Source organism: Lonchura striata, chromosome 8, assembly GCF_050655825.1.
Source record: "Lonchura striata isolate lonStrDom1 chromosome 8, ASM5065582v1, whole genome shotgun sequence".
NCBI classification, from domain to species: Eukaryota; Metazoa; Chordata; class Aves; order Passeriformes; family Estrildidae; genus Lonchura; species Lonchura striata.
The window spans coordinates 22,437,321-22,452,244 of record NC_140710.1 but is presented as its reverse complement, the minus strand read 5'-3'; the positions used below and the strand labels follow the sequence as shown (position 1 = coordinate 22,452,244).

At 38.7% G+C, this 14,924-nt stretch overlaps 1 protein-coding gene across 4 annotated transcripts in view; it reads right to left on the bottom strand.

The window, feature by feature from the left end:
- The window catches only part of DENND1B (DENN domain containing 1B), a 152,496-nt gene that overhangs the window by 90,594 nt on the left and 46,978 nt on the right, over window positions 1-14,924 (bottom strand). For all 4 annotated transcript variants that reach the window (XM_085585985.1, XM_021547477.4, XM_021547487.4 and 1 more), the window contains exon 4: window positions 6,239-6,288. In XM_085585985.1, the coding sequence (XP_085442111.1) occupies window positions 6,239-6,288 (50 nt within the window). The remainder of the gene's footprint in view (window positions 1-6,238; window positions 6,289-14,924) is intronic.

Below are 14,924 nucleotides of genomic sequence, written 5' to 3'. Positions count from 1 at the left end.
TTTTTCTACTCCCCTTCAGCAGAATTAAAACTGACTATATGTAAGCCTTACCATGAAAAACAAATGACAATTGGGGATTTCAATTGACAGATGACCACAACATATAAACCAGATACATAAAACATTCCACAAATGCTAGCACTACATTTTTAACACATATATAGCATGTTCCATCATGCAGACAAACACTGGCCAGGTAACTTGGGGTTTGTGCCTCTCTGTTTCACTGCAGCACATTCAGGTTGTTCAGAAATCAAGTCTCCCCTCCAGAAACAGGCAGCAGCTCCTGGCCCTGCTACCTGGACCATATCATTGATGCCTCTCAAGTTTTTCTTAGCATGAAAACCTGCACAGGTAAAATGAAATTATCATATACCAGAATTCCCTTAACAAAATGTTATCCAGACTTTTTACTGGAGCACAAGATAAAGTAGCCCAGCTGCAAAACTTTTTCTGCAGAATGCTGGTCTAGTTGGCTGTTTGAAGAGAGCATGATGTGCTCACTTGCAAGGGGAGAGCAGGCACAAATCGTTCCCAACCAGTGCTGACATTCTCCTCACTCATTCCTCTGCCTTGCTTCTGACTTACTTTCAACTCTTGCCCTACTTGCTTACTTTTAATGTTAGTTCAATAATAATAAATCACTAATAATGAAGAATGTGTGTAAATACTTATTAACCCTGCAGACTACAATGGGCTCTTTCAATGTTATTACAGTTCGGTATAGAAATAAAAATAGGTTTTAAGTTTTTCTATGTGCCTACACAATGCAGAAAAGGCTCTTTAGTACCCGTGGAGTAGGTAAAGAGTAATTTTAAAAAATTTTGTTTACAATACAGCCACTGCTTAAGTCTCATTTTATGGGAGCCTTAAGAGAGTTAATTAAGGCAGGAATCTAATCTCTCCTTCAAACAAAAAACAGCATATCTAATCACTAAATTTATCCTTTTCTCTCCATAAAAACTGCTCCTCTTCCAAATTATTTTGTCTAGGATAGAGCAGATGTTTGAAATAATTTTTTCTTCAAATTTTAGAAAGTTTTGAAGAGTTTCAAAAAATTTAAAACCTTATAGATGGGAATAGATATTTCTATTTTCTTTTAAAAGTCTTAATGTTATTGTTACTAACAAAATATCATGTACATGTCCTTGACCAATATAATTAATATACAAAGTTCTGACTGAAGCTTTTGTGGCTGCTACTTAAACCTGAAAGTTTCACATGTATTACAACTCCCAAACTGACAGGAAAAACCCCTCAGTTACCAGTCAGTCACCTTAATTTCCCAAATCAAAGAACAGAGTAGAAACTGTTTCAAGCAGGAATTTGAAAACCAGATGCTAAGGTGGTGGTACAAGCTGATGGAGAGACTGGGCATACAGTAACACTAGATTGGGCATTCTCCTTCAGCTAATTGCTATCCCCTAATCTAAGCTTCAGGGGCTATTTTCTTCACTTCCAGGCCCATTCCAGGATCCACAAGTCCACAGCTCAGGTTCCCCATGTGGAGGGCTCCTCTGTTCTAACGAAGCTATATGAATTGAGCTCTGCCTCCCAAAAAAACCCAACCCTTTACAAAAAAAAAGAACAGGAGAAAAACTGCTGAAGATATGAAAATGGACAATGCCACCACCAAGTAAGAAAATTCCCACTAATAAAAAGCACAGTTAGCTTATTAATGGGGTTAACAGAAGCATTAAAAGAAACCACAACTACTGAGTAAAGAGCCTCACTGGGAGTATTTAAGTTGCAACAGAAGCCTGTCTAGAAGCTGTGTCTCAGGACCATCACAGCTGGCCAAGGGTCTGTGTCAGCACACGGTGGCTCCCTCAGCATTCCAGGTTTCCTCTCAGACAGATGCACTTCTGCACACACATGGAAACCAAGCAACCCCTGTGTGAAATCAATAGTTACGCTCCTCACAGGACACACTGCAGCCTGTCCTTACTTGTCTCTCACACACACATTCACTGTTACACAAACATGTGCCATAATACAGTGAGACACAAGATGCAAAGAATTCAATTGTGTGTAACTGCTGCTACATTTGTGAGTTTGCAAGTCCCCTTGCAAACTGATTGCAGTCCCTGAAGGGTATAGCAAATGCTACAGTTTACTTATTTTCACCCATATTGACTGAAATACTTTCTTGGTTATTTACCTTCCATTCTCAACTATTTACTCTGAAGGAAAAAAATTTGTGTAAGCTATCTTATAATTGCCTTTTACAAGATCTGCAAATCCAATGATTTCAAGGCATGGTTTTGCACTTCACTTGATCATAGCTGTGCTTCTGCACAGACTTTTACCACAAATATCAACAGAAACAGCATTAGCCAGGAACAGGAGAGTGACAGTAATGTCATTCCTGCTATCATTACTCACTCACCCTAAAAGATTAGGAGTTAAATAACCTGCACAGTAATTCCCATACTAGAGTGACATTCTTCTGCTAAGGAGAAATCCTCTACAGCAGCAGCACCACTGATTATCCTCCAAAATCCAGCACTTCCCAGTGACTGGGTGAGCACCATGGGGAAATTAATATGGTACACATCATTGTCTCCATGCTGATCCCACAAGCAGTTCCCAAAGGAGTATCTAAAAGAGGCTTGTGTGCTTCACATTCAGCAGGAGAAATGCATCCTGAAAGGGAAAAGACTGAAGAATGAAAGGAGTAAGAGAAGTACTTATGGTGGAGAGAAATGGCAGCGGCTCAAAGCACAGATAAAAATGAGGGGCCAAGCAGTGACGTAGCACAACTTCAGACTGAACCCAAAATGGCTCCAAAAGGAACAAGAGAAGTTGCATCCTCACTAGTCATCACCCAGCTACATAAATGATGGATGTGGAGATTGGGGCATGGACTCTGCAAAGTCACACCTGAGCTCTGGGTTGAGAGGGAAAATACAAAGAGAAAGAAAAGTGAAGCAAACCATGCACAGAGGATTCAAGCAACAAGAAAGAACAAATGTCTGAAGTATTAATATTACTTTAGCAAACATTAAAAGGAAATTAAAATCTGTCTTCAAATGTTAAATCCTCCTAGACCATACAAAAAGAAACAAATGGAGTACCAAAGAAAAAGGTCTTTCTTTGTAAATACATACATGCAAACTGCTAGAATATTATACAGTTGTGCCATTATTAAATAGAAATTAATTTATTCACAAAAAGAGACATAGGTTCTTGAAGCAAATGTTCAAGAACTTCTATCTTGCAATTAATTTCTTAATCCCTTTAAAATAAAATGTAAGCCATAACTACAAGTAATGAAATTATGTGTTTGTTTTCAATAAATATATATATATATATATATATATATATAAAGCTCAAAGTTTAAGTCGTGGCCAAAGAATTTTTTTACACCATTGTGGCTCTTTTAGTTTGACTTTCAGTTTCAATTTAATGGGAGTCCTCTAGAATTTTAATTACCATTCACAGTATGTACTTTTGATAATTAGTGTGAGTAGTGTACAGTTATTTATAGTATCTGCATAAAGTATGCCCGGTGAGATGATGCAAGCAGCATCAAACAGTGAGAACTAAATCTGGATCTCTATGATTATTGCAGGATAGTGGATAAATGAAAATCAAATAGATTATCTCCTTTCTTTTTTCAATTCCTTAAGTAATTAATATCAGTGACTTGGAAGAAAATGGGTGACAGTGATCTTACTGCTGGTGCTTTAACTTTCCTTTCTCCATAATTTGAAGAACATAGATTTCCTACTTTATTAAGTTTTATTTAACTAGATAACAGAATTAACACTCCATTATCTGTAACTCTGCTGTGTAGTAGAAAACCAGAGCTATCTATAGAATAGTTACATCTTTTAAGTATCAGAATCAGTGGAAGTTACTACTTTTGTACTAGTAATTTCTAGCTCTTAATAGGGTCAGACAATGCTTGAAGTATTTTATACACATTAATATACATTAAATACATATATGTCTATAAATATACATATATTACAGGTTGAGGAGCTATGCTCTCTGCAGCACAATATGCTCAATGAATGAAACAGATATTCTGTATTTCAGTTCAAGTGTTTCTGTACAGAAATTGGCATTGAAACTGCCTGTACAATGCTTGGGAGTATTAGGTGATCCTATATACAAGAGGAAAACTATATATACACGTATGCATATATTCATCAGACAAGGGAAACTTTATGGCCAGACAAACACTAAAAGGATTATAATATCAAATCTCCAGTGGAAAAAAGCCCTATAAATAGGAACTTCAGCAGTGTTTTTCTCAATCCTTTATCATTCCAAAAATCAAAATAAAAATCATTAAACTGAGAAAGCAGAAGACAACTAGTTCAGTTTAAAACAATTGGTGTGTCCACACTATAGAAAACGACTGAGCTGAGTAGGAAATGGCAAACACATCATACAGCCAGTAAGCTGTCCACACAAACAACCCCAGTGACAGTCCCCACTCCTGAATGAGCTTCCAGCATATCTATGATTTGCTCCACACCAGATCTGCCCCTCCTCCTCCGTGCTGCCACACTCCCATGATCCTGCCTTGCCTTTGGTTCCCCAAAATCGCTCAGCACTCGGCTCCAGCTCCGCAGGCAGCTGCGAGTGCGGCGCCCGTTCCAAAGCACCACGGCACTGCCTGAGCAGCCGGCAGGCCAGACCGAGCAGCCTCATTGCTCCCACAGAACCCCAGCTTCCAGGAACCTCCACTCCTGCCTGCTGACAAGTTTTAGGAAATTCGTAGAAATTTTGCACTTTGAGAACACTGCTTTACAGTCAAGCATGAGGCCAGCAGTCAAAAAGCATCCCTGGGGAGAGGGCACGGGAGATGTTAATAAACAAACAACAAACTTCCTTTTACTTTTTCCTTTCTGTTCCCATTTTCTTTGTTTTTTACTCCTACAGATAATTGGCTAAAATACATACTTAGCTATGTTAGAAATTCAAGTATTCCCACAGTTCATTAAGTTCATTCTCTTCATACAAGGAGCTAAGTGCCTTCTAATGGTTCGAGATAAACAGTTAAGACAACTTATTTGAAAATAATTCACTGCCACTGATTATCTTCTTGCCACTGGATGGCAGCAACAGAACCTCACCTTTTTCTGTTATCCTCAAATTTTATTTCCATTTTTCATCTTCAGTACCAATTTTAAACAGAATCCTTTACATGTCTTAAGCACATTAAAGACTTTAATTCTTTAAAGCCAACCAGTGACAACCATATTAGTTAAGTCATTAAAGCAGCTGCAAGGACAGTGAGTGTAACCAGTTCAAAACCCAAACAACTTAATTAAATTCAGCCATAAAAGACTAAATAACCCTAGTTTACTTCAGGGAAGTTGTGTTTATAAAGATCTTTATTTTGCTAGTGTGTTTTGCTGCAAAGACACTTTTCTCTCCTCTCCTCTCTCCACACACCAGCTTTTCCTCTACTGACAGCAGCTTCTTGCATCTGATAGATGCTTCTCATCTTCAACTCACCATCTACAACTGATGCCCAAGTTGTTCTGAAATTGGCTCAGCCTGCACATTACCTGGATGTATCTTTCATTAATTATGCAAATCAAGCTTTTAATTCAATCTTTGCCAATTCAGACACTACGGGTTTCCCAAACTGAATGAGTTCAATCTATTAAATAAATTACCATTAATCATGTTGATAAGCCCAAATAAATATTTTCATTAATAAAAACATTTAAATTACTGGTAGCATTATATGGAAGCCAGATTATAACTGATATCAGAAAGGTAAGGACAAATTAATTATAAATAATGGTCTGGATTCTTCTCTGAGAAAAATCAATTGCATATTCAGCTACTTCCATGTAATTAAAGTCTTAATTTCTTTGAACTCAAACAACACATTTTCTGTAGTGCTCAGTGAGTTTTTATATCCTGGTGCACTGTAACATTTTTAATGAAGCTCGCTGCTTAAAGCAAACTGTGTTATATCCTTATACTAACACAGATGGTACTCACAATTACAATGTACAAAACTGGGAGCTGGAATGTAGCTCTACCTGGACAGAGATATTCTTAAAATTCTGTAAAGATTACATTTTGCTGTGATAGTTTCCTACTAGTGACTGCATACTTACTTGAACAAAGGGTACATTTTCTCATCTGCAGGTGCAAGTTTAGGGAATACATTACATTTGCCTTTTCATTAAATCCTTGCTTGTAATCATGCTAAAAATAATTTTCTATTAATTTTTTTTAAATAAATGATAACTGTAGCACATACCTTTCAACGTCAAAAGGAAAGCAGAACTTTGGAACGCTGTTCAGCACTTCCTGAAAATGCAAGCAGAAAAAAAATGAAGTTAGGGGTTTTTTGAAAAGGCTTTTGAAAGGTTTACTTCTTAAAAAATGGCCAAAAATACTCATAACAAATAATAAGTTCAAGGAATATATGATTACAAAAAATACAGCACACGTTCCTGGACTGAAATAATTGATTATTAAAAAGGAATTAGGTTTGTGCTTTGGCAGATTGCAAAGACAATGCCATAGAAGCCCCAGGAGGGAAAGGCCTGGCCTGAAGGGTATTAACACCCTTCACATCCCCGCTGGGATTCCCTTCAACAAGGCCATATGGATTTTACAAGAAGCACCACACCATATGGGTAAGCCACGTCTGCTGCTACTTGTACCACAGACTAGCCACAGGGACTTCTGACAGATTCTGGCTCAAAAATACAAATGTTGTTTCAATTAAAATGCAGGCAGAGAAAAGGGAATGAAGTTGGCAGCAGAATGAATTACAGAGAGGTATAACAACTCTATACATGTTCCATAGTCAAATGCTGAAAGTGATGGAAATCGCCTACTGGTCCAAAGCAGAAATTTATATGATTAACCCTTTGGGTCTCACAAGCAAGCTTTGCTATCAATAAAGGAAAGGGGTAGGGGGGGGAGCAAAATCCACCAGATCTACATTCATACCACAGTATGAAAGGATAACATCTCTCTTTCATGCAGAATTTTATTTAAGAAGCTGTTTAGTGGCAAATAAAATGTGTTAATTAAAATATAAAAATGCTCTCAAACCAGTCAACGTTTTTCTTAAAAAAAAAAAAAAAAAAAAAGTGAATTACCAGATCATTTAGCAGCAAATATTAAACAACGACTTTACAAGATCCTAGAAAATAGGCTTTATTTCCTTGCTCCCAACAGGGAAAACAAACCCCCTGAGAAATGCTTCAGCAAGAAGAGACAGTTGACATCCATGTAGTTGGTCAAAGCTGCAGAATTCCTTTTCTGTAGCAGCCCAACAGACCTGTATTTCTGTATACAAGAGCTGGCCTCCAAGGTTTGTTTTCAGAAAAGAGCACATTGATTACGAATTTCCAGGGCTGCACATGAGGGTTTAAGAAGCTGATTTAAGGTGTTAGCACTGCAGCCTGAACACCCTGTTTACTGCATGTTGGACAGTCAATTCCCATTAGGGGAAATTGTTTATTTAAATTCCTACACACTACAATGACTACCTACTTCAAACATTCACCAGGCTCAGTGGATAGTGTAAAATACAAAGAGGCCATGCAAGTTAATCAGCAAGAGGAACAGTTCAGGAAAAAGACATCTGTGACTGCAACATGCATATGTTAGCTGCAACATTTTAAGGGTATATGATGTGCCTCAGTAAATCTTCATGTGATACTAAATCAGGAAGTCAACGTTTTTAGAATTTCCAAGTCATACAAAATACTTCAAGAAATCTTTAGATCCTTTACTTAGCACAGTGTATGAAAGCCACATAGGTGTTTTAGGAAAGGTTATTAACTCCATTAAAAACAAGAGCAGTACATAGAATACTCTTCAAAAGGAACTGCTCAACGACCATCCTACCTGCTCTGAGTGCCCACTGCCGAAGAGTGAGAAACAAAATATAAACAGGGCATATAAACAGGTAAGCATTTGATTTCTACAGTCAGGAACAAGCACACACAATACCAGTAGTAACAATAATAAACTCTAACAAAAAAGAGCAAGGGGAACAGGCTAATCAAAACTTCTAACTCAGAAATTTTCTAAACATTTCCAAATAGTCTCTCACTTCAGGCTCATAAAACTTGTTTTTCCTATTCCAAAGAAATAGTATTTTATTCTTTTTCTAAATCTGCACCTATTTTCACACTATAGGAAGTAATTTTTCTCCTCACTAACAAGGATTTTAATTGCTGCCTGGTGAGCTTAGCACTGACTCAGAATTGGGTATGGAAATGTATTCATTTATGTTCCCCATTGTATTCTCTCAGAATAAATTATCACGAGAGGAAAAGAAAACAAAAACAAAAAAACCGAAGGTATTAGCTCAATATTTTGACTAAACAAGCTGAAAATTAGGGGTGTGTTTTGCAGCGCTGCCCGGGCCCAGCGACAGGCCAGGGCTCCCCCGGCGCCGGCCGGCCTCCCCAGGCGGCCACGTGCGCACAACTTCTGCGGAGCTCCGCCGCTTCCCAACTGGCAGCAGCATCCCTCGGGGGACCAGCCTTTAAACCTCCGCACTCTTTAAAATTCAGCCAGCCAGCAGGTCTATAGACTGGTGTATAAACAGTATAGACACACACACACAAAAAAAATCCTCTCTCAGCTTATGTCAGTGACAAAGCAGCTCAGCAGTTGACTGCTTCTCCCCTGACAGCGTAAGCCGGGTTTACACAGATCAATAGATGGAAGTCCTACCTAGCTTCCAGGGCTCCGTTTTCTCCCTTAATTACAGGTGCTATTCAGATTTTTAAAATGGAAGAAAAGATGCCCTCAAGATGCTTCTAGATGAATTTAAAATGCAAATGATATTAAATAGACATTCACATTTGCGTACACATTTGTGTACAATTACAGCTGGTACTTACAGTAATCTCTCCATTAGATAAAACTGGAGCTCTGTCTCCTAACGGGTCATCATTTTCAAGGCTCCCTAACCAGCCAGGACTTCCTCCTGAGTCAATATTTACACTCTCAGAAAAAAAATAACATTATTTGTTGTCTTTTATATTCACAACTTGATAAAAGTATGCATTTAGATCTGGACGCAAAAGGTTGTACCGGTCTTCAGAAAGCAAAATAGTTCAATTCACATGTCCCAAGATTATTTCCTCCTCTAGCTCTCACAGTATTAGAGCTTTCAGAAATGGTCCTTGTCATGAACAAGGTGTATACAGGGGAAGGTGATAATGATGTAAAAAAAAAAAAAAAACAAAAAACCACACAAGTAAAGGATTATCTCTTTGCTTTTAAACACTGACTAAACATCTACAGGTGCATACAAAATTGTGTTTAATTGCCAAGTTAAAGGATACTATCTCATTCCTCATGCAAACTCAAAGAGAAAGAAGAAAACCATTAAAATAACATCATGTGAACTGTGACATGCTGCTTCTCTTGAAAAAGAGCTTAAACAAAGACAGAAATGGTATTTACAAAAAAATTCCCTTGTACCTACAGCACAGCAGCAGAACACTGCACTCTTACAGGCTCATGGTGCAATGGTTTATTAATTCACTCTCATCAGTTGCACTGTCCAACTCCCGCCTAGCCTGGTCACGCTCACTGGTTCTACAATGGGAGGATATTACAAAGCCTGAAAGGTAAGAATTATTTAGTGTTCCTTGCTCATTTTGGTACCCACTCAGCTAATTCTCTGTGTTACCATTTTATAAAGCAATGTAAACAGTGGTAGAAAATGCTTCTGAATTCACACATGCCAGCTTTGTTGGGGGGGAAAAGGTCCTGATAACCTCACAGTCTGGAAAGAAACACAGTCAGTAATTAACTGACCAGTTAAAGCAGTTTTGCCTTCAGATATTTCAGATTTTCTTCTAGGCCTAAGACAAACTATGAAGAATTCCCTGAAACTGTTTTACATAAAAATTAATACCTAATAGCAACTACTAATTGACTTGCTGGTCATGTCCACGGAGCAGTCCCACAAAAATCCTGTGCACATCTCACCTTTTCATTTGCAGTGTGACACCACAGGATGGGTGTAACACAACTGTGTGACGTGGGACTCTCAGTGCCGTGTGGGTGGCGAAACACAGAGCTGTAGATGTGCCCTCTAAGCTCCACCTGCTGCAACACTTCTATTCACAGAAGATAGATAAGAAAATTTTGCAATCGCAGCTCCCTAAAAATAGACCTGTTCTTTCCAGCTAATGATTTTCAGACTAACTTGCAGACAGTGCTGTGGTTTTTGACAGCTCTTTCTATGTCAATACAGCTGCCACGTAACACTTCATACATCCCTGACAAACATGCAAAGAGGAAGGAGATTCTGGACCACGTAGCAGTAGTTGCTAATGGATTCAAGCAAGATTAAAATTCCGTTAAACTGAGCTACGTGTACATTTCTATAACCACAGATTGTTTTGACCCACAGAACAAATTCCACGCCACTGTTGAGAACAGTTTTTGATCCTCATTTAGTTGGCTAACATGTAAACCACAACTGGAAAGGCCCTACAGCCTAATGACTGAGATTCAGAGAAATTGGGTTGCTCATAACACTTAAGGACGGAGCCCTTTAGAGTACTTGCTCTCTAAAAGGTGTTTGAACCTTTCAAAAGCTTATTCAGAGAAACACTCGTTGTCTAAAATGATAAAGGAGCTGAATACCTGCAAAGGAGGATGAGATCACTTACAGCTAGATATAATTTCTCTTGTTCCTGCTTCCTGTCTCCTCCACCTGGCCACCACTCAGTTACATGCCTCAGGAAAAGAAGCCAGACAGGCAGCTGAAGATTTTTAGTAGCTTCATCTGGTGACTTTGTGTTCTACACAGCAACAAGGGCACAGGTAAGGGCACAGAGAGATGAGGCAGCAGGACAGGAATACTTTAGACAACAAGGTAATGGGATGAGCTTGAGATCCTAGAGAAGCAAAATCACATCAGTAACTCTCACAGAGGTGGCTGCGGAGGCCCAAAGGTCAGCTGTACCTGTGACTGAACTTGGAGGTGATTCCTGCAGCACCACTTAGAACCAACAGCATGCTAAATACACAAAAAAAGGAATGAAAATCACCTCAGGGACTGGAAGAGTGAAGGACCAGAGTGTGGTGCATTCCAGCTGGAGATATGTTACAGGATGCTCTTGCCCTGTAGAGCATACTATGGCTGCTGTCCCAGGCAGCACACTTTTTACTGCTCTCACAGCAGCTTTCAAAGGCACTTCACAAAAAGGAAAGCTAATCCTGCATGATTAATCTCACTGTCCTACAAGACTGAGGCATAAGACTTTCTAAACTACCACAGAGCAAGTTTTAAAATTCAGAGATTTTACTAAATGATAAATTCTTGGAGTCTCTATTTGCCTATTTGCTCCTGCATCTCATCACATGAGCAAACAAAAAGCCTATTTCAGACAGTTGTGTTCAGCACAGCATAGAGGGAATCAATTAAAATAACAAGCTCAGTTCCAAATAGCAGAATAAAACCAACATGAGGTTCAGCACAAATTAATTTTCCTGCTTAAATAAAAAACCCTCCAAATTTCCTGGAACTCGTAATAAAAAAATAAAAATTGACAGTGCTCTTCTTCCCAAAGGAAGCTCCCCTTAGAATAAGTTTAGATTCAAATGTTACCATCTACCTCTACTACTGGCAAGGCAAACAAAAACAAGATAATATTACTTCACCACACATCTCTAGCATGCATGTAATATTAGTATTCCACGTAGCAAAAAACAGTTTTCCCACAGTTCCCTGGCTCATGTCAGGGAGATCATCATTCCCTAGGCAGTAGCAGAGAGCTGGGAAAAACAGGAAATACATCCTTCCATCTCCACTCTTGAGATTACTATGTGAGCAATATTTAACTTTTAAGGTGTTAAGAATATTTACTACCTTTAAGAAAATTAATTGATTCTGTAGAGGGAAAAAAAAAAAAGGAAAAAAGCACACAACTTTTTATTACCATGTAGTAGGGGAAAAGTGGCGTTTTATTAAAAATACTTTCTGTGTCTCTAACACTATCTGGAAACTCAACAGAGAAGTTCTCTTAACTAGAATTACAGAAGACATCATCCTCTAAATGCAAATATGTAAGTCTCTGAAGGTCAGGTTAAAATCCCCAAGTCATTCAGCACAGCTAAGGGGGCAGCAATATTTGTTTCACTCAAGACCTCTTCAGATCACCCCTTGCTTACAACAGCAGTTAAGATGCAACTCTGGCAGCAGTGCTGAGAACCACCTGCACATCCTGTTCCAATGCTGTTTCACCACTGGTGAAAAAATCATTACTGTCAGAGAAATCACCAATTGAAAAAGTGGTTCATAATTATTTGTCTTACCTGTTATTTTTTTTTTTCATTCCACCTTTGAATATTCTGACAGCAAGGGACAGAACTGAGCATATTTGCAATAAACCCAGCTCTACCTAGTCAATATTTTACTTTAAAGTGAAGATTGCACCCTGAGAAATGTCTGCAAAACAGTATCAAAGAATATCACTAGAGTGTAGTTGACACTGTGGTCAAAAGGCTCCCATTTGCACGATTTCCTCTCAGCCACCAAGAAAGGCTATTTAAAAAAGGAAAATAAACTATAAAAGAACACTACAGACAAGCATTTGCATGACAAGGAAATATACTGAAAAAATTATAACATTTCAAGCATGACAAACTCTACTCTGGATGCAACTTGATACATTTCAAATTTATTTCAATTACAAGCATATTTTTTTCCAAATTGTTTTTTTTCCCAGACTAAGGACTGTATTAGTTACTTAAAAGACAAGTCTAGAAACAGAGTGTGTCTGTAAATAGTAGAAGGCCATTCCTTGTCTACAAAGCTTTTAGTGAACAACTCTCCTGCCCAGTACCGGTGTACACAGAGAGGTCATCACCAGCTCTGCACACTGCTCCTGCTCAGGCTGGGCATGAAACTCTTGTAAGCACCAGGTGATGCCCTTCCAGAATCACAACTTCCCACTGGTTATTTCATAAAATGACTGCATAGCATAGGCCATGAAAAAATCCTGATATTACTGGCAATTCAGAAACAGAAGTAGTCAGAAATTTGAGCATCATCCAAATTAAGGAACAACTTGAGTGCCACGCTGAGAGAAAGCATCTGTAGTGGAGAATGATTTATGCAGATAAACAAGGTGAGGCAGTCCAAAAGCCAAACCCTTGTCTGGGCTCATCCATGCCTAAAGGTCCTGTGGGACAATGCTGGCTCCCATGGCTGGGTCAGCAGCAGGGGAAGTCAGGAAACCACACACCACCTTATACAGGGTACTGAAACCGATGACATGTGGGGCTGGCTTTCTTGGGCTACATGAATCTACAGCCAAAAGAAAAGGAACTGAAAAAGGAAATCAGCTCCTAAGGAACCTATAAGGATTTATAATGATTTAAATAAAATTATTTGTGATATTGTTATAAAGAAAACATTTATTTCTTCTTTTACACTCAGCAGAAGTTACAGTCTAAGCTTCATCATAATGCAGCTCAGTAAGAATTGCCTGCAGTAATAGTTTTTCAGTACTGAACTGAGATATTATCAAGTGTGTTGAAAAACGGAAGGAAAATGAAACAACTCCAGACCAAAGAGGGAAAGGGAAGATTCAAACAAACAAATTTAAAAAGTTAACTTGCCCCTAGTGTTATTCAATGCAGACAGATTATTATTCCAAAAAATAAAGTGCAGTGGACATACAACTGGGTGTCTTTTTCCCCAGAATATATAGAATGTTCATTCACTCTACCTATAGCTGACCTGTCCAGACCTTGTAGCTCCCTGCTCAAAGCCTCTGGGGCAGCTTTATTGCCAGCAATTACTCTGCAACAATTGCAGGCTGGTGGTTCTGCAGGTGAGCATCAGTCAGCCACCTCAGCACTCTGTCAATCAGCTTAGCTTCGACCTCTGATACAGCATAAGCCAACTCTGAACAGCTAAGACAAGAGGGAGGCTGCTTTCACCAGCAAGCCAGGCACCACAAGCAGCTACAGCCAAGAAGATTTTCAGCTCCTTCACTTTGATCAGAAGAATGAAACTGCCCATGTTCAGGGGAGACACTCATAAATCTAAACTAGCATTCACAACACTTACTGAAAAATTAGCAGAAATCCTGTTCCTACAGTAGGAATTGTCTACCAATTGAATGAAGTCTTCCCGCTTCCAAAATTTAGTTTAGAATTCAAGAATGGGTGCACTGAGTGTTCACTGGTCCAGTAAATTTTCTCTAATCATTGTCATTAGTGCCTAGTGAAGGATAAAGGGCAGAGATAAGCATGCACTGTAGCTTCAGAGACAGATGATTTCTCATATGTGCATCTTTCATAAACAAGTGTGCTTTCCTAAAGCCCTTAAAAAAGTGGACTGCTTTCCTAAAGCCATTAAAAACCAGTATTTATTGATGACTGCACACAGAAACAGACACACAAAAGCCAGAAACTCAACACCTCTGCTTAGGGGATTAGCATATAGAGTCTAGCAGCCAGGTAGTTCACAATGCCTTGAAAACTTATACAGAAGTAATGAGCATCAGAAATAGTTATATTCTGATGGATTAACATATTTTCCTTCCTAATCACCTGCCTGGAACTGCTTCACCTTCCCTTATTCCTGGTCCAAGATCCCAAACCAAGCAGCCTAGATCCTTCCAGCTGCGGTCCGCTAATCACCCTTGCATTCTTCATGCTGCTCCTGTTCCTGATTTTAGCCCCATCAAGTCTTGTTCTTTGCCTGGTTCCTTGATTACATCACATGTGGATTATGCACTTTGATCCCAAACCATTTCCCTAACATATGCAATATGCAAAAGAGTATTTTATTTAACAAAATATCAGCAAATTATTTAAAGTGACACTTCAAATACCTGTAGCAGTAACAGTGAACCAATGTACCTCAAATGCTCTCCCAGTTCTGCAGAAAACTATCATCAAGAAAGGCAGAAGAAGAGCCAAGAACCAAATACAGGGTT